This window comes from Terrapene carolina, unplaced genomic scaffold, assembly GCF_002925995.2.
Source record: "Terrapene carolina triunguis isolate 2854851 unplaced genomic scaffold, T_m_triunguis-2.0 Scaffold33356, whole genome shotgun sequence".
Taxonomy (NCBI): domain Eukaryota; kingdom Metazoa; phylum Chordata; order Testudines; family Emydidae; genus Terrapene; species Terrapene triunguis.
Window position 1 is genome coordinate 3,066,176 of NW_020697707.1, and position 16,147 is coordinate 3,082,322.

The 16,147-nt window shown below is 44.4% G+C and overlaps 1 protein-coding gene across 1 annotated transcript in view; it reads right to left on the bottom strand.

Moving 5' to 3' along the window:
- Nucleotides 1-15,808, bottom strand: part of LOC112108265 (rod cGMP-specific 3',5'-cyclic phosphodiesterase subunit beta) — a 38,750-nt gene extending 22,942 nt beyond the window's left edge. Inside the window, exons 1-12 of the mRNA XM_024202324.2 lie at nucleotides 15,386-15,808; nucleotides 12,231-12,383; nucleotides 11,170-11,259; nucleotides 9,864-10,004; nucleotides 7,300-7,374; nucleotides 7,152-7,216; nucleotides 5,424-5,490; nucleotides 5,194-5,241; nucleotides 4,856-5,005; nucleotides 2,626-2,769; nucleotides 1,274-1,339; nucleotides 335-481 (exon numbers count right to left, since the gene is read on the bottom strand). Coding sequence (XP_024058092.1) covers nucleotides 335-481; nucleotides 1,274-1,339; nucleotides 2,626-2,769; nucleotides 4,856-5,005; nucleotides 5,194-5,241; nucleotides 5,424-5,490; nucleotides 7,152-7,216; nucleotides 7,300-7,374; nucleotides 9,864-10,004; nucleotides 11,170-11,259; nucleotides 12,231-12,383; nucleotides 15,386-15,808 — 1,569 coding nt within the window. The remainder of the gene's footprint in view (nucleotides 1-334; nucleotides 482-1,273; nucleotides 1,340-2,625; nucleotides 2,770-4,855; nucleotides 5,006-5,193; nucleotides 5,242-5,423; nucleotides 5,491-7,151; nucleotides 7,217-7,299; nucleotides 7,375-9,863; nucleotides 10,005-11,169; nucleotides 11,260-12,230; nucleotides 12,384-15,385) is intronic.
- Nucleotides 15,809-16,147: the final 339 nt, after the last annotated feature.

Here is a 16,147-nt window from a genome sequence, read left to right on the forward strand (position 1 = left end):
TGATAATAGCCCACCTTAATTGATTAGTCTCGTTAGAGTTGGTATGGCAACACCCATTTTTTCATGTTCTCTGTGTATATATCTCTTCCTACTGTATTTTCCACTGCATGCATCCAATGAAGTGGGTTTTAGCCCACAAAAGCTTATGCTCAAATAAATTTGTTAGTCTCTAAGGTGCCACAAGTACTCCTGTTCTTTTTGCGGATACAGACTAACATGGCTACCACTCTGAAACCTGTAAATCAATAGCCACTGTTCCCTCCCAGGGGGATCTAACTAGGTTGGGAGTCCCCAGGCATCATTCTGTAACATCTCACCAGAAACCGACACCTACCTCTTGTGGAATCTGGAACTTTTTCACCACCCCAAGCTCGTAGTACATCTGAATTCCACACTTCACAAGCTCTAGTTCGGTGCACTTGAAATCACAGAAGTGGAACTCGTAGATCTCAGACTGAATGGGGTCTGGCAGTTCTTCTTTCTGAAAAAGAAACAGATTGGCTTGTTTCCATGCTGGGCATGCCATTCCACAAAAAGCCACACATGGATTGTCTCTAGGGTGACCAGACAGCAAGTGTGAAAAATCAGGATGGGGGTGGGGGGTAATAGGACCCTATATAAGAAAAAGACCCCAAAATTGGGACTGTCCCTATAAAATCAGGACATCTGGTTACCCTAGTTGTCTCAAAAATGCCACCAGATTATTGCTGCTGCATTCTTTCAGATTACTCAGAGATCATTACTGTAACATGCTTTTTAGGTAACAATAAAGGCAAAAGTGCTTCTTCCAGCGACAGTCCATTTTGGTTTCTCTGCTGGGATTTAGCAGGAGAGATCTGCCTCCCCAAGTGGATTTCATGTGTCAGAGTCGAAAATGGTCCTGGACTGGTGAAGGAGGCCAATGGTGGCCCTAGGTCTGTATTGGCTCTGGGTAGCGAAATGAGTGGAGGATCCTAGCGGTTGAGCTGGTTCTCAGTAGGGTTTGTTCTGTAGGGGCTCAGTTGTGCTGGTTAGGTAATGCCTTGTGCCAGGGGTAGTGCAAAGTAGCTTGTTCCCAAGAGCTTTGGAAGGCATGCCCTCTAATGATACTATCCTAGGCTATGCCACATGCCTGTATGGCTGGGAAGGAGGGAGTTCTGTTCTTTCTGTTGGGAGGTCACCAGATACCATGCTGAGGGGTGTCACTATAAGAACCTGGATAGTGTTCTCCTACTTCTGCCAAACAAATTCTTATTTGCCTTTACTGTCAAGTCAATGGTGCATGGGCACTCACCAGTAGTACTGTCAATTGATCTTCTTCACATTCCATTGGTTCTTTCCCCAGCCTCTCTCGTGTTGGCTACAGAGATCATGTACATGTTAATTTTACCAGCAACTCCACAATCAGCACTAAAGCTGCATACGTTTGGGGTGGTATCTAGTCCAACTTCCAAACACATGTTCTCTTCTGAACCTTACTTACATTTCTGATCTTAAGGGGCAGTTCTGACTTATAAAGTGACTCTGACAGTGGTGGGGGTGGGTTCCCATATGCAGGGCATCTCTCTGATCATAGAATCATAGAATATCAGGGTTGGAAGGGACCTCAGGAGGTCATCTAGTCCAACCCCCTGCTCAAAGCAGGACCAATCACCAGACAGATCTTTGCCCCAGATCCCTAAATGGCCCCCTCAAGGATTGAACTCACAACCCTGGGTTTAGCAGGCTAGTACTCAAACCACTGAGCTATCCCTCCCCCCATTGCTCCATTGTCGAGTGAAAAAATTGTTTGTCCTCCAAACTCACTCTGGGGACTGACACTCAAGCTGGGTTCTCTGTCTCAAGCATTATCACAAGGAGTAGAGGTCCTGTAGGTTCAGCTACGCCCATTCAACGTCACTGTCATCAGACTGTGCTTTTGGTGAAATCTGTAGAAACCCAGCTATGGCTACTGGAGTTGCACAGATGTAGTGAGGACCTGATTTGTCCCGCAAAGCTGCTTACCCCTGATAATGCCCAAGAAGAAAAGAACCCATCTTAACTCTCAGAGCCTATAGTGAGTTTGCAGGGCTAGCACTGAAATACATTTTTAATACTAAGCAATGACCATTTGCTTTTCCTTAGCTAAGGTCTTGCCACCCTGCCCAACCATTGTCCACCTGGCAGCTGCCCTCCCACCCCAGAGGTGACTGCATCTCAATTGTAAAGTGTACCTGTACGTATGAAGCTTGTTTAAAATTAATTGCAGAAGTTCTTCAGCAATGCAATTCTTTCTGGTCAGCTCTGGTTGAGCTGAAGCATTACCACCTTCAAGGCACATATCACGAGCCATCTCTCTGTGCAGGCCTTAGGTAAGTGGAGCTCTGGAAGCTCTCAGGAAGTAGGTACGTGGATCTGTCCCTATTGAAGGTGGTATCACAGCTCTGACAAGGGTGGGGCAGGAGAGAATATGGCCCATTTACTAGGAGGTTGATGGGCCACTACATAATGGAAGCTCACTCTGTGGTGATGGGTGCCTTAGAAATGCATGTAGTAAAATACAACACTTTGGAACAAAACATGCAACATAAATGCAAGTTCTCTCAGGCGCAGTTGCTATTTAAGCATGCACCGCTTGTACGCTGATTATAAACTGAAAAGCAGTACCAGGATTTCCTGAATTTCATCCTTATCACACTTCACGTGGTACAGCACCATGTCCTGAGCAATGTCCTTGCGATTCTCCAGCTTGTTTATCTTATCGTAAGTATCCGTGTTGAGGACAGACCAGCCCAGGAACTGGGTCAAAGACTTAAAAAAAGAAACGAAACCATGAAACAGGGGGACCCTCCTTAAGCACATTAAAGTATCTCATTGATTGCTATTGGTTTATTTCTAGGGAAAACATCCTCACAGTCTAACACATCTTATTACCAATAGGTTTATAGATGGATGTGAACAAAATGCCCTGCCTCCCAGAGCTTACAGCAAAACACAGCACACTCTGGCTTAGTATATAGGCCCAAAACCTTTAAATAGCCAGTCAGGTGTTTTTAGTCTGAGACTGAAACTGACATTCTGCCATTAACTGCATTGGCGTTCCAAGTTGCTCTCTGACAAATGGGAACCTTTCCCCTTGCTCTAGTAGTAAAGAGGGCCTGTTCTTGCAAACTCTGAGTGAGAACTGCTTGCTTGAGTGAGTAATACCTTGCTAGCCTTTGTGACTAATCGTGTGAGTAATGATTACTTGTGAGTAAGGGTTACAGGATCAAGCTTAAAACTTTAACGGTAACATTCACGTTTTCTCTAGGGAGACATTAGCACCGCAAGACGAGTCATTCAGCAGAGATACTGGGACACAGACTGAGGACCTAAGAGGTTGTTTAACAAAGTTACGTCTAGACATTACTGGAACTGTGTTTCTCTCTTGACTTCCCTTTTGTTATGATTGTCTAAACAGCCAAAGGCCTCATCCTTTAGGGGAACAATCGTTACACTGGTTGGCTGGAAATAAATCAACAGGCCTCAGTATAAAAACCTCCTTGAAACTGTGCTCTGCCCCCCGAAACTGAGGCAGCTGCATAGGGGCTCTGCAGCTGCCCAAAGAGCCATTTACTCTCAGGATACACTCAACTCCTTAGCTGAGATATCTGGCCAGGCTGCACAATGTGTCTACTGTAGAGGGTCAAGGGGCCAGGATTTGGCCCCCAATCGAAAGTGAATCCGGTGTGGATAGGGATTGGTGATAACACTGTGCAGCTGGGAAAGGGAAATACTGAGAACTGTGAGAACAAGACTGGGCGCTTCACGATTTGGAAAAGGATGCAAAGGTATTCACTGCCTTCTTGGTCCCTGGTTCAGATCTGTGCCATGCTGCTAGGGTACGTCTACATTACAATAAAACACCCATTCCTGGCCCATGCCAGCTGAGCAGGGAGCGTCCCGGAGCCCAGGCTCCAGCCCGAACCCAAACATCTGCATTGCAATTGTGTAGCCCCGCAGTGCAAGCCCAAGTCAGCTAACACAGGCCGGCTGCACATGTCTTATTATAGTGTAGACATACCCCGAGTGATCCAAAGACTTTTGCCTTCAGCTGTTCAATGGCTTATGTGAAATGAATTGGTCATCTGGCTACTTCCTAGTTAACATAACACTTAAATCTTTCAAGAATAAATCTCCTTGCCATAAAACAGCCAAGAGCGGGCTATAGAGAAAGGAATAAAGCCAGCAGCATGATTTCCCCCCAACTCTTAACAACAGTGGTTCAAGTTACACCTGCTGTAGGTAGATGCAATTACTGACCTCAGTGGAATTATGACTGCTCAAGCTAGCGGTGGATTTGGTCTGTTTTATGAAATCACGTTAGAGGGGCCCTCCAGCCCCCTTCAACTTAAGTATTACAATTTTCGCTGTAAATATCGACGGTGATGCAAGTCTTGGGCAGGCTTCTGTTTAGTGCCTGCCATCATAAGAATGCCTAAACCAGAGTTGGGTGTGAAACACATGTTCCTGCCGTAGTTTCAGTGTGTCAACATTCTCCGTTCCATAGTATCTTCTGCAGCTCATGTAAATTATTGGATTGCCTAGATGCTGATATTGCAAATGATCTTGCTAGTTCTGTTTGACTGTACAGGATCTAGATCTTGAAAATGCTTGTCAGGTGTTGTACCATTCCCTTCAGAAGCTGGGCATGTCACCACTAAATCTGCAATTGCCTAAAATCTCTCTATGAATCAATTTCTTAGACCTAGAGCTACTGAGTTACACCTCCACAATCAAAGAAAATATTGGGGGCTGCAAAACATTGGAGACCACATGTACTACTAAGAATTATTGGTTTTAGGCAGGGTTCCCATTTAACACCTAAGCTACTTTCGGAGCTGGTAAGCACTTGTACCTCCATGAGAGTCTCATCTTGTTCATCGAATGGCTTCCCGTCTTTTCTGTTGTAAAATGTGGCAACACCAACAATTTCTTCTTTCTTATTTACTATTGGCATAGATAATACATTTTTGATAGTCCATCCTGAGTCATCTACAGGACCTTCCTTGAAGCAACAGCAAGCAGAAAGATGTTGAATATATAAAATGTATTTTCTAAATCCATCAGTGCTTTTCTTAAGTGAACTCAGTAATGCAACAAGTTACAGGAATTTGTATGTATAAAAAAATTAATCTATATTACATTTATTTTAACAATTCTGTTTTTTAACAGCTATGACAGCTTTCACAGTACCTGAAATTTAAACATCTCATCTGCAGCAGCATTCATAATGTTGCAGATCTAGAAGATCATAAAAATATTTCGTTTTACAAACGGGTAGCATAAAGTTCAATAAACTCCTTTCTAAAATACTCAATTTTAAATCTAGTTAAAGCAGCTAAATTGATAAGTCTTCCATAGTTGAAAGTAAACATTAATTTGACTTTCTGAAACCCTCAATGAAGCTCTCGTCAAATACTTACAAAGCCACTTTCCGCTACATACGTTGGGAGTCCAGTAGCAAGTGCCCAGTGATCTGCTGTGGGATTTCTGAATGAAACAAAAGTGTGTGTATAATAAAAATTAAAGATGGAGATTACACATATTTCCTGGAGATTTTTGTAGAGCTGGAACATATCTGGTTAATCATGCAGCACGCACATACACAGCTAGGGTGACCACATGTCCTGATTTTATAGGGACAGTCCCGATTTTTAGGTCTTTTTCTTATATAGGCTCCTATTACCCCCCACCCCTGTCCCGATGTTTCACATTTGCTGTCTGGTCACCCTATACACGGCTAATCCTTAGTCAGCCAGGTAGTCCTGTTGATTTCGAAGGATCTTCTTGTGTGAACAAGGATTACTCACATGAGTTAAAATTCATAGGATCAGACTCTCATTATCAACAGATGGGGCAATAGATGAGTTAGAGGATTCAAAGCGTTCAGTATTGCATGGCGTATTCCAATCAGTTCCCAGTTTTTCATCTTGAGTGTAACTAGATATGAAATAGGACTGGGAGTGTATTTAATGGTTCTAAATTTCAATATGTGAAAGAAAAAAAGAAAGAAAGAAAAATGGGGCAGTGGGAAGAAGGGAAATGTAACAGATCTAATCTTGCAGAGCCTTGTGGAAGAGCTCACCATCAAAATTAAACAGATACAAAGCAATAGATGACCAAGAGGTAGTCAAGATTTACAGCCCTAGATTTTTTTAAAACTAGGCTAGGTGACATACTCCCTGTTGCACATTGGTGCACTAGCATTGTGTGCTCTGACTAAGGAGGGATTTGCACAAGGAGAGGCAGCTATCTTGAAGAACTGAGAGTGCGGGGACATGCCATGTGTAGGGGACTGCATGGAGGAGGGCAGAGACCAAAGTGGAAGGAGGCAACCCAGGGCTGATAAGGCAGGCAGCATGGTACACGGGCAGGCATCTCAAAGGGTGGCGTGCAGTCAATGAGGGCAGCTATAAGGGGAATTATGAGAGGGAAAACAAACATTTTATGTGAAGTGGGTGGCTAGGGGATGCTAGTGATGCGTTCAGGGAAGGGACTGACCTGATTCAAACTAGGAGAGGCACTTCTCGGCAGCAATAATTTGGAGGGTGAGGAAAGTTCACAGGGCAAGCTAAAGCAGGAGGCTGTTACAGGCATCAAGTCAAGAGATGACAAAGGCCGACATGAAAGATCTCATGGCAAGAATAGAGGATGGTTTCTAGACGTGTCAAAGCAACAGGAATTACTGCGCCTGGATGTAGGGCATGGGAGGAAGAAGCGTGAAAGTTGGCTTTGAGGCGGAGCCTATGCGACAGGGAGGACAGAGGACCCGGCAGTGAATGAGAAAGGCAGGAGAGAGGACGTTTGAATGGGAGGATTGGACAGCTGGTGATGCAGGATTGGGCAGAAGGGGCTAGGAATGGAAAGGTGGACTTGTGTATCTACAGAAGTGGTGACTTTACCTGTGAGTGGATGCTACCACAGTGATACAGTGGCCTGCTTGTTACATTCTAATCTGAATTCCTGATAAATAGAAGCAACCAGCAAATACTGATACGTGTTTAACCCTACAATTCCATGTTCCATTGTTCCTTCAGCTGTTCATTAGCTCATGGGAGACCTTCATTTTCAGATACATATCCTATCAGTCAGTGCTACACAGAGGCAATGGAAATAGCACTAGACATGGTACTAAAGCTTCGCTTACTCACGGGATAACTTTAATATCTTCCTTTCCGTGTAGGATATAATCGACGACTTTGTAAAAGACTATTTCCTACAAAGAAAAAAATCCTGGTTCAAGCTTGTGGTGAGAGTAAACAGTTGGGGGATGGGGAGGATACTAGGTCATCCACTTACTCTGCCATCTGGAGTCCGGGGCCCAGAATAAGGTGGAACTTCACCCATTAGAACTGGCCACAAGTCGAAAAATTCCTGTTTTAAAAAAAAAACCAAAACTTTTAATTTTAATACATATAAATAAGTGTACCTGTGGTAGGATATAGAAACAGGCGGGGTTCTACTACCAGTATTATAATTTGCCATGCACCTCTACGATGCTCTCTAAATTAAACCAAAACTTACATTAAAAACATTAATGTTGCCAATTCAAGCACTCAGATGTTAGGAAAATGCCAGAGTTAAGGTAACCTGGGAAACTTTAATTTGGCCCCCTTGTACATATGCATTAGACAGTATGTGATGTGATGAGACTATCTCATTTCCACAGGACCCCTCTCAGTCAGTGCACAGGATGGATGGTGCTCACTTAATGAGCAATTATTCAATATTTTGTTTTCTCCTCCTTGTTCAGTGTATGGCCCCAGGCCTCCTGTGCCGAACACTACTCAAACCCTCTTCTGAAGGCAGAATTATTAATTTCCTCCCAGGCTTTTCTATGGTTCTCATCACAATAGTATCTGAGTGCTTCACATACAGCAATGCCTGTGAGCTGAGGGGGGATATTATCCACACAGTAGAAATGGGGAACCAAGCTACAGAGATTAACGTAATTTGGGTGCCCAGCTGAAGATGCCTAGGATCTGATTTTTCAGAGTACTTCGCATCATGGAGCACTTCATGTGTTCACAGCACAACTCCTGTTGGCTGCAGTTGCAGCTGTGAGGGCTCAGCACTTCTGCAAATCTAACACAAGGACCTCAAGTCAAGCACCCAGAAAATGCGAAACACGGAATGAGTGACCATCTGTGAAAAGTCTGATGCAAGTGAGTTGCCCAACCTCACACAGGAATTCTGTAGCAGAGGCAGGAAAAGAATCCAATTTCCCAGAGACGCGTTCAGCTGAAGTAGCCATCCTTTGTCTTCCTGCAAACCCCTGCCTCATTCACTACGCATCTTCCAAATTCTGCAACCAGCCAGGCCAGGGGTCCTACAGACAGCAGCTTCCTTCCCCACACAACCCTGATTCACCCCCGGAGCAGATCCATCCTGTGCGCTGAATGAGGCAGGGGTCATTTGGAGATAAGTTTGTGATCATATAATTAAAGAGTGTATCCTCATGCATATGCACAAGAGAATTTAATTAAAGTTCATTCTGGCATTTCCTGTCTTTGGAGTACTTGACTTGGTAACCTTGCTGGCATTTCAGTGTAGTTCATGTAATTGCCTAGGTTTTTAAAAAGCAAACTGAAAAAACAAACTTCATCAGGTAGCATCACGTTGCTATTGAACCACTTTGGAGCCAAGATGGGACTCTAGATCCACGGCACAAACCCCTGCCACTTCAGCAAATGGAGCAACTGATGGAGGAGAACAACCTACTATTGCTGGGCGGACCAGTGCTAGAGAGGGATGGGACCCTTTGCCTTGGGTTTTCAGAGATATTTGCTGACAGCAGGAATGGTGAGACTCTGGGATCTTAGGTTCCATTCCAGGCTCTGGAGAGAGTGTTGTCTAGAGGTTGGACCCTTCTGCCCCATGCCCTTCAACATCTTTGTCCTGTCTCCTTGTCCCTGTCCCTACTCCCCATGACTTGTAGTCCCTTCCCCAACTCCCAGTCACAGTTTCTACCCCCTCCCGCATTAGGTTCTTAGGGGGCTAGAGGGGCATTTTTTGCATTATACTTTCCATTCAGATAATCATGATCCAGAACTGATTTGTATTTTCACGGTGTGACCAAATGCACCCCTGTACTCACACCCCACCCACTCAGAATAATCTTTGTCCAAAATAGGCCTTGTAAGGTATCATTTGAAAACTAATAACGTGCTGGTCAATAATATCAGGGTAGAACATATGTAGCAACATAATATGTAAAGTTATGAATTTCCACCCAAATTGCGTTGGTGGTGCATGTTCAAACCCATCTTGCCCCAAGTAGGCAGAACTGGTTGAGCAGATCTTAAACAAAGGACAAGTTGATGCCTCTAGCCAGGTGTCATCACCTCTGATGGGCCATCACCTATGAAGTGGCCATTCTTTGGCAAGGAAGGGGGCCAGGAACAAACAGCTCTGCAGACAAGACCTATAGCGGGACTGTCCAGGAGAGGGCTGGAGAGTGCTAAACACGGGTTTTTGGGGAAAATCCAGGACTGTGTTGGGGTCACCCTGCAAGTAAGAACCAAGGCTGGTGGAAGCCAGAGGCTGGCTGGTGTGTGCTGACAGGGTGCTGGGGTCAGAGCTTCTGGACCAGGGCTGTGGTTACACACAGACACTCAGGGTGTGACCAGCATGCTGACAGGCTGTCTTGTGAGCCACCCAAGCTGGAAGCTACAACAACAAAGCATTGTGAGGCGCCCCAGGTTGCAGGGCAGGGGTGAGACTGCTCCCCACTGGTCTGGACTGCACCCTGGAATTTCATACACTGTTAAGACAAAAGTTAATGCCAGAAATGGCCCAATTCACGTTTAGCAGCAACCTAAAGACCCTTGCTGTGTTATCTTGCCATACACACGAATGCTTACCTTCTGTTTGGTCCTATCCAGAAGGCCCACTGAATATCTATCACAGTTCAAATATGCTCTCACTGTGTAAAAAGCTTTGTGGAACTGCCTCTCGATGTCCGTCAGCTCCTCAAATACCTTATTAGCTGACCACAACAGCACCTGAAGAATAAAACCAATTCTGTAGACCGTTCCTTCTGGAAAGCTAACTGTACTTGAGACAATATGTGACTAATATTTAGATATCACAGATTCCTAGAAATGCAACAGTACAGTATTTTAGAGTCTGCTAACTCAGCTTGTTCCAGCTCGGTTAGTAGGGTGCGACCTTTTTCATTGACTTCATTGGGAGCAGCGTTAAGCCAACATTCAGCATTTTGTAAAATCCCACGTTCGAGCTGTGTAATGCAGAATTGAATAGTCCGACATTGAAGAAATCACCTACTGTTTTAAAATTCACTTAGCAGTGGCAATTGTCTGTTCTGTAAGTAAAATATTTATTACATCCCCCAAACTATATATTAAACTAACATTAAGGTTGCAAAGTTTTCAATTAGAAGCTGGGAATGCTTGAATTAATGTTGCCTGGACATCCGTAATTTGGCATACACAAGGAGGTCAAATTAGGGTTGCACAGGCAATGTTAATTCTAGCATTTTCAAACTTGAAGACTTTTGCAACCTTAAAGTTCTTTTAGGCTAGGAAGTTGCATCCCAAAAATAGCTCTTACTCAAAAACCAAAACCCAAGTTCCATCAGGTGGGGATGACTTTGTCTATAGTAGCGCAGCTATTTGCTGACAGAAGAGGAGTGTAGAGACGCATGATTCCTGGGTTCAGTTGCAGGTTTTGAAGGGGCTATACTAGGATATATTCCCCTCCGCCCTTCTCTTCCTCCCCTGCTCCTATCAACCCCCACTGCTACAGCTAAACCTCCAGTATTAATGCATATTAGTTAATCATTAACTGGCTAACTTAGCATTACTAAGTAATTCAGTTTCTTAGTAATTATGTGTAATTAACATTTTTGTTCAGCTGAATTAAAGAGCAAGTAATGCTAATACTGAGTAATCTCATCAATAAGAATTACTAATAGAATGGACAAATGGTTCTACCACTCAGAAAAACGAATCCCTAATTCTGCCCTCAGCTGTGCACTCAGACACTTGTACCCGTGTGGAGCCTAGTGAATCTGAGAGGATGGCTAGGCTGGGGCCTTTATCCCTATTTCTCCAGTCAATGAGATTTTCAGCCTGGCTGATGGTACAGGAGAAATAGCTCTGAACCTAGACAATGAAACAGTTACTGGGATCTGCCTCTTTATCTTACCTGGCCTCTTCGAGTCTCACAATTGTGAAGATAACTCAAATGATAAATTTTCAGGTTTAAGGAGGCAAAATTCAGATACTTCAGGAAAAGCTGAAATGGAAAACAGTCAGTGTTGAGTTGAACCAAACAGTGGCCCTGGGGGTACTGGATTTCATAGCACCACTGCAACTACGTTAGTCTGTCGCTCAAACTCACACCAACCAACCCGTGTCAATGCTTTGCTTTGTGCTGATATAAGGGGGGGGCTTGTTACCAGTGTGACTTGCCCTGGTAATTTATTGAGGTAAGCTGCACCCATGTAAGCCCATTTTACAACACAGCAGTGTCAACAGCAGTGGTTGTCAAGCTTGTTTCATTTGCAGACCCCAAACAAATTTTGAATGTGGACATTCAACCGGTGGTCCGCGGATCCCTACTATAGAAGTTTTAGACTGAAAAGTGACTGAACAGAATTCAGTTATACATGTTGCACATGCTTGGCACAGCATTACTTGCGTCTGATGAAGTGGGCATTCACGCACGAAAGCTTATGCTCCAATACTTCTGTTAGTCTTAAAGGTGCCACAGGACCCTCTGTTGCTTTTTAGTGTGAGAAAGAGTGCTAAACTGTGGGCTTCTGAGGTACCGACAACACTTACAGGTTTAGACCTGTAGGTGGGGCTATACACATGCTTTTGATCGATCAGAAAAACAGAATGCCTTTTCTGGGGTCTGAAACGTTGTTTTCATAGTCACCTTTCACAGACCCCTAAACATAGTCTGTGGGCCCCCAGGGGTCCCCAGACCACATGTTGAAAACCACTGGTCTACAGTAAGGGAATTGGCACCAGTGTAGCTACGCTATTGCAAACAACCCTAGTCTAGATGAGCCTATATATTATGCATAGTAAGATTAGGGTGACCAGATGTCCTGATTTTATAGGGACAGTCTCGATATTTGGGGATTTTTCTTATATAGGTGCCTATTACAGTACTGATTTTTCATACTTGCTATCTGGTCACCCCAAGTAAGATACATGCACAATAGAAACTGACCTACACTGGATCTTTTGGACACTTACACTTTCATCAGAGCTGGTGAAGAACGGGCCATGCATCTTATTAATGGCCATGATCACAGCAACTAGATCTTTGCCATTCGTGATGGGAGTTGCAAGGATGTTCCTTGTCGTGTATTGGGTGAGTTCATCAACAAATCTGCTGAACTGAGTGCACTGTTTAAAAGAGGGAAAAATGAAAAACAAAGCACAGTCCAAAATGTGAGCAGTCTTAAAGCCAGAGAATCTCCTCGGTGAAGCCACCTAAAGGAAGCTTGGCCTAAAGTATATTTTGAGGCATAGGGAATAGCGTCACGTTAACAAGAATAGAGGTGGTTGAACATGCATTCAGAGTTTATTAAACTCCAATGTTTATTTTCCTCCAGTTGTCATGTAACTTGTTTTGGAAAGACCTCGCACATTTGAGAGATTTTAGCAGTGTTCCCTATCTGAAAGACTAAGGACCAGGAAATTCTCTCCAGAAAAACTCATAAGTTGCAATCATGGCAGGTTCATTTTGACTCCAGTTTTAGTCTCCTTCCACCTGACCCACCCCACCCTGCCCCCCAAGCTGCTGAGTACCCACAGCTCCCAGGTGCGGGTCTGTGATCTCCTTTGTCATTTGGACAACCTCCCTGTGAGAACCCCTTTACGTGTCTGTGGTCGACTTGCTCCCAGGAGCAGAAGGGTTAAGGAGTGCTATGCCCCCTTCCCTGGGTGCATGTGGGCAGGGTGGGGAGTGAGCTGAGCCTTCACTCCACTGCCAGTGTGGTGGCTGGAAAAGCCAAGCTGCTGAAGACGGGGAAGTGCTGCTGTTTATAACCCGGCAGTAACTTAGTTACTACCCTCTGGGGCGCAGAGAATTGTGTGTTGGAATGAAGCAGCATTGTGCTGGGCTCTCAGAAATATGGGGCCAGATTGTGTGCCAAGGAAAGAAGCTATTCAGACAGCCCAGGATCACCAGAGCGCTCTGCCAAGCCCCATAAAGGCCACACCCAGTTCCACCTCTGGAACATGGTGGCTGGGGTGTGTGTGCTGGGAGTGGATAGCACAGAGTTGGCTCTGCATCACCCAGGGATTCTACCAGAGGGGAATCCCCAGCTGCCCCTAGAGGGCAGCCCTAAGTCCCCTTGGCACTGCTCCAGCAGCAGTGCCCAGGAATACCCTATATGCATGTCACTGTCTCCCAGCGTCTAAAACAGAGATACTCAGCCAGAGGCTCGCGAGCCACAAGTGGCTCTTTCATGTGTCTCCTGCGGCTCTTTGCAGCACGTGATATTAAACCACCGTGTGATTTAAGTATTAACCAATCTAAGTTATTAACCAATCAGGAGGCTTTTACAATATCGTTAACCAATTGTAGCTGATAAAATAATAATACTTGGTCAGTCATTTTGCTATGAGAATAAGTACATATATAAAAACAATATTTCCCGTCATACTGTTTACATTTGAATATTTAGTACCGTAGTAAATGAAACAATGAATTCACACTACTGTGGCTCTCTTGGGTAATGTTGATCGCTAATTTTGGCTCCTGAACCACTGAGGTCTGGATATCACTGGTCTAAAATAAAACTGTCTTCTGGACAAAGAAAGGATGCTGGCACGAAGGGATGCTGGGGGGAGAAGAGATGGAAAAACGTTATGAAGAGCTAGCCAATGAGATAGCATCTTTTGTTGGAGCTGTGTGCCCCAGTCATCTAGACCAGTGTTTCTCAACGACCGGTCTGTGGACTGGCGCCAGTCCCTGAGATCTCCCTGAAACAGTTCAGGAAGGCAGCAAGCCGGTCCCTGGTATCAAAAAGCATGAGAAATACTGATCTAAACAACCTTCTTGAGTCCTCCCAGCTTTCCCTGTGCTACCAGGTAGATAGATGGCATCTCTCCCTGTTGTGTCTACTTCCTTTGGCTGACCTGGTGGCTCTCTCAGCAATGCACTGTAGTTAGGACTCAAAGCAGGAGCCTTGAAGCCCAAATTGTTTCAATTGGCTGCAGTCTGCATTGTAAGCAGAAGTGACCTACACAAACATACTACGCCCATGCATCGACCCCTACGCTGGCCTCCCACACGATGCTCTTCACCCTCCATGACCAGGACCTACCATGGGTGCACACATTGGGTACAAGGAATGACAATAGTTAAGGTGAAACTTGCCAGAAATGGAGCTTTCTCAGAGGACTCCCTGCTCTGAAACGCAGAATAGAGAATGATGGCAAATGTGACTGTTAACATATTACTTTCCTCTGATTCGCTCTTAGTGCAGTGAATGGTTACAAAAAAACCCCAGCACTTAACATGCTATCCTGTAAGACAGGGAAACTTTGCTAAGGCATTTGGATACCAGAGTGATGCGCTTTGGCTGACTGGATAGACAGATGGCCGAGTTGTTATGAGAGAACTATATATGAAGTAATCCCAGCTATCATATTTGGGTCACATGGATTATAACTCAGATTAGCCTGCTTCAGTTTGGATTCAGATGCTTCAACTAGGGTATATAATGATCATATATGAATATATAAGGCTATAAAAATAAAACTCCTTGGCTATAGGTCCCTTAAGAATAGTGAGATGTGTGAGCAAAGTTTATATCTCACTGCTTCTGATGAGAGTTCACATATCAGTGTTAAGGATGGCTCGAATCCTTGGCTCACAAAAATATCTCTGAAGAGCAGTAGCCTGCACTGGATGGTAGAAACTTGAGCCAGAAAAAATTCCTGGGGTGGTAAAATATTTCTGGACTCTCTCTACGGGTTTGCAGTTTCAGTGCAGTGCCTCAGGGTGTAGTCAGCGCAGGGTTAGACAGTAGCAAGTGTCTGAGTTGCTGCTCTAAAATGACTTTTTTTTTTTTACTAGGTGAGTTTGCCATTTTGAGCCAATATAAAACGTGACACAAGGCATTGTTCTCAGAGCGCACTAACAGTCTGACAACTCAATTATTCATTTATACCCGTGAAATATTTCACACAATACATTGGAAAGTTTTTTTTAAAAAAGGTAACCATCCCAACCATGTCTTTGGTTTCCAGCCATACCGTTGGTACAGTAAATGAGACTTCTACTGCACTGATTTCTCTTACGCCTGTTCATCATTTTCCTTAACTCTACAAACCCTGATAGAAAGTCTAGTTCTTATGAATCTTCCATTAACGGAGCAAACCAATGGAAAACCTACCTCATTGACATCCTTGATGTTCATAGTTCTCTTGGTTTGAGCAACATGCCCCACGATGCCCATGTCCAAAGGATAGACAATTTCACAATCTGGCGCCACCAAGCATTCCTCCAGCGTGCTGTCTTTCTCGATATTGAAAAGCCTGGAAGCTAGCTCTGGTGTGCCGTTCCTTTGCCTGTACATAAAAAGGCTGCAGCGGTCTGCGTGGATGAGACAGCTGATTCTTCTTAGAGTCTTGAAAACAACCTTCTCCATGTTAATGCTTTCCTGCATGTCTTGGATCAACTCAAAAAGTATCTCGCTCTCCTCTGATGTCTGATTGCTGCTCAGTGGCTCTGGTCTCAGTTTCTTATCAAAGTATTGCTTGGCAAAAGCAGGGTTACCATCGAGAAACTTCTCCACATCATCTTCCTTGATACTCATGGTGAACCTCTTAGATTCCCAGATCTTGGGATATGTTATCCCAGGAATACCGTCTGTCTGAAAAGTGTTCCTCCTTCCGGTGTGCTCCCCAAACAAGGAGATCTAATGCTCTGCAACGCTGCCCCTGGGATGGCCAGGGGTTGAGGACACTTTTGAAGAGTGAATGTCATTAGGAAAGTTATTCCTTAATAGTGTTGAAGGTGAGTCCGTGGGAGGACAGGTCTTAAGCAAACAGATTAAATGACCCATACTAATTCTGCAGGTCAATTTTTTCCCTTTACCTTACATGTTTTTAGAATATTTAAGAACACCCTCACTTTTCCCTGGATGGCACAGATG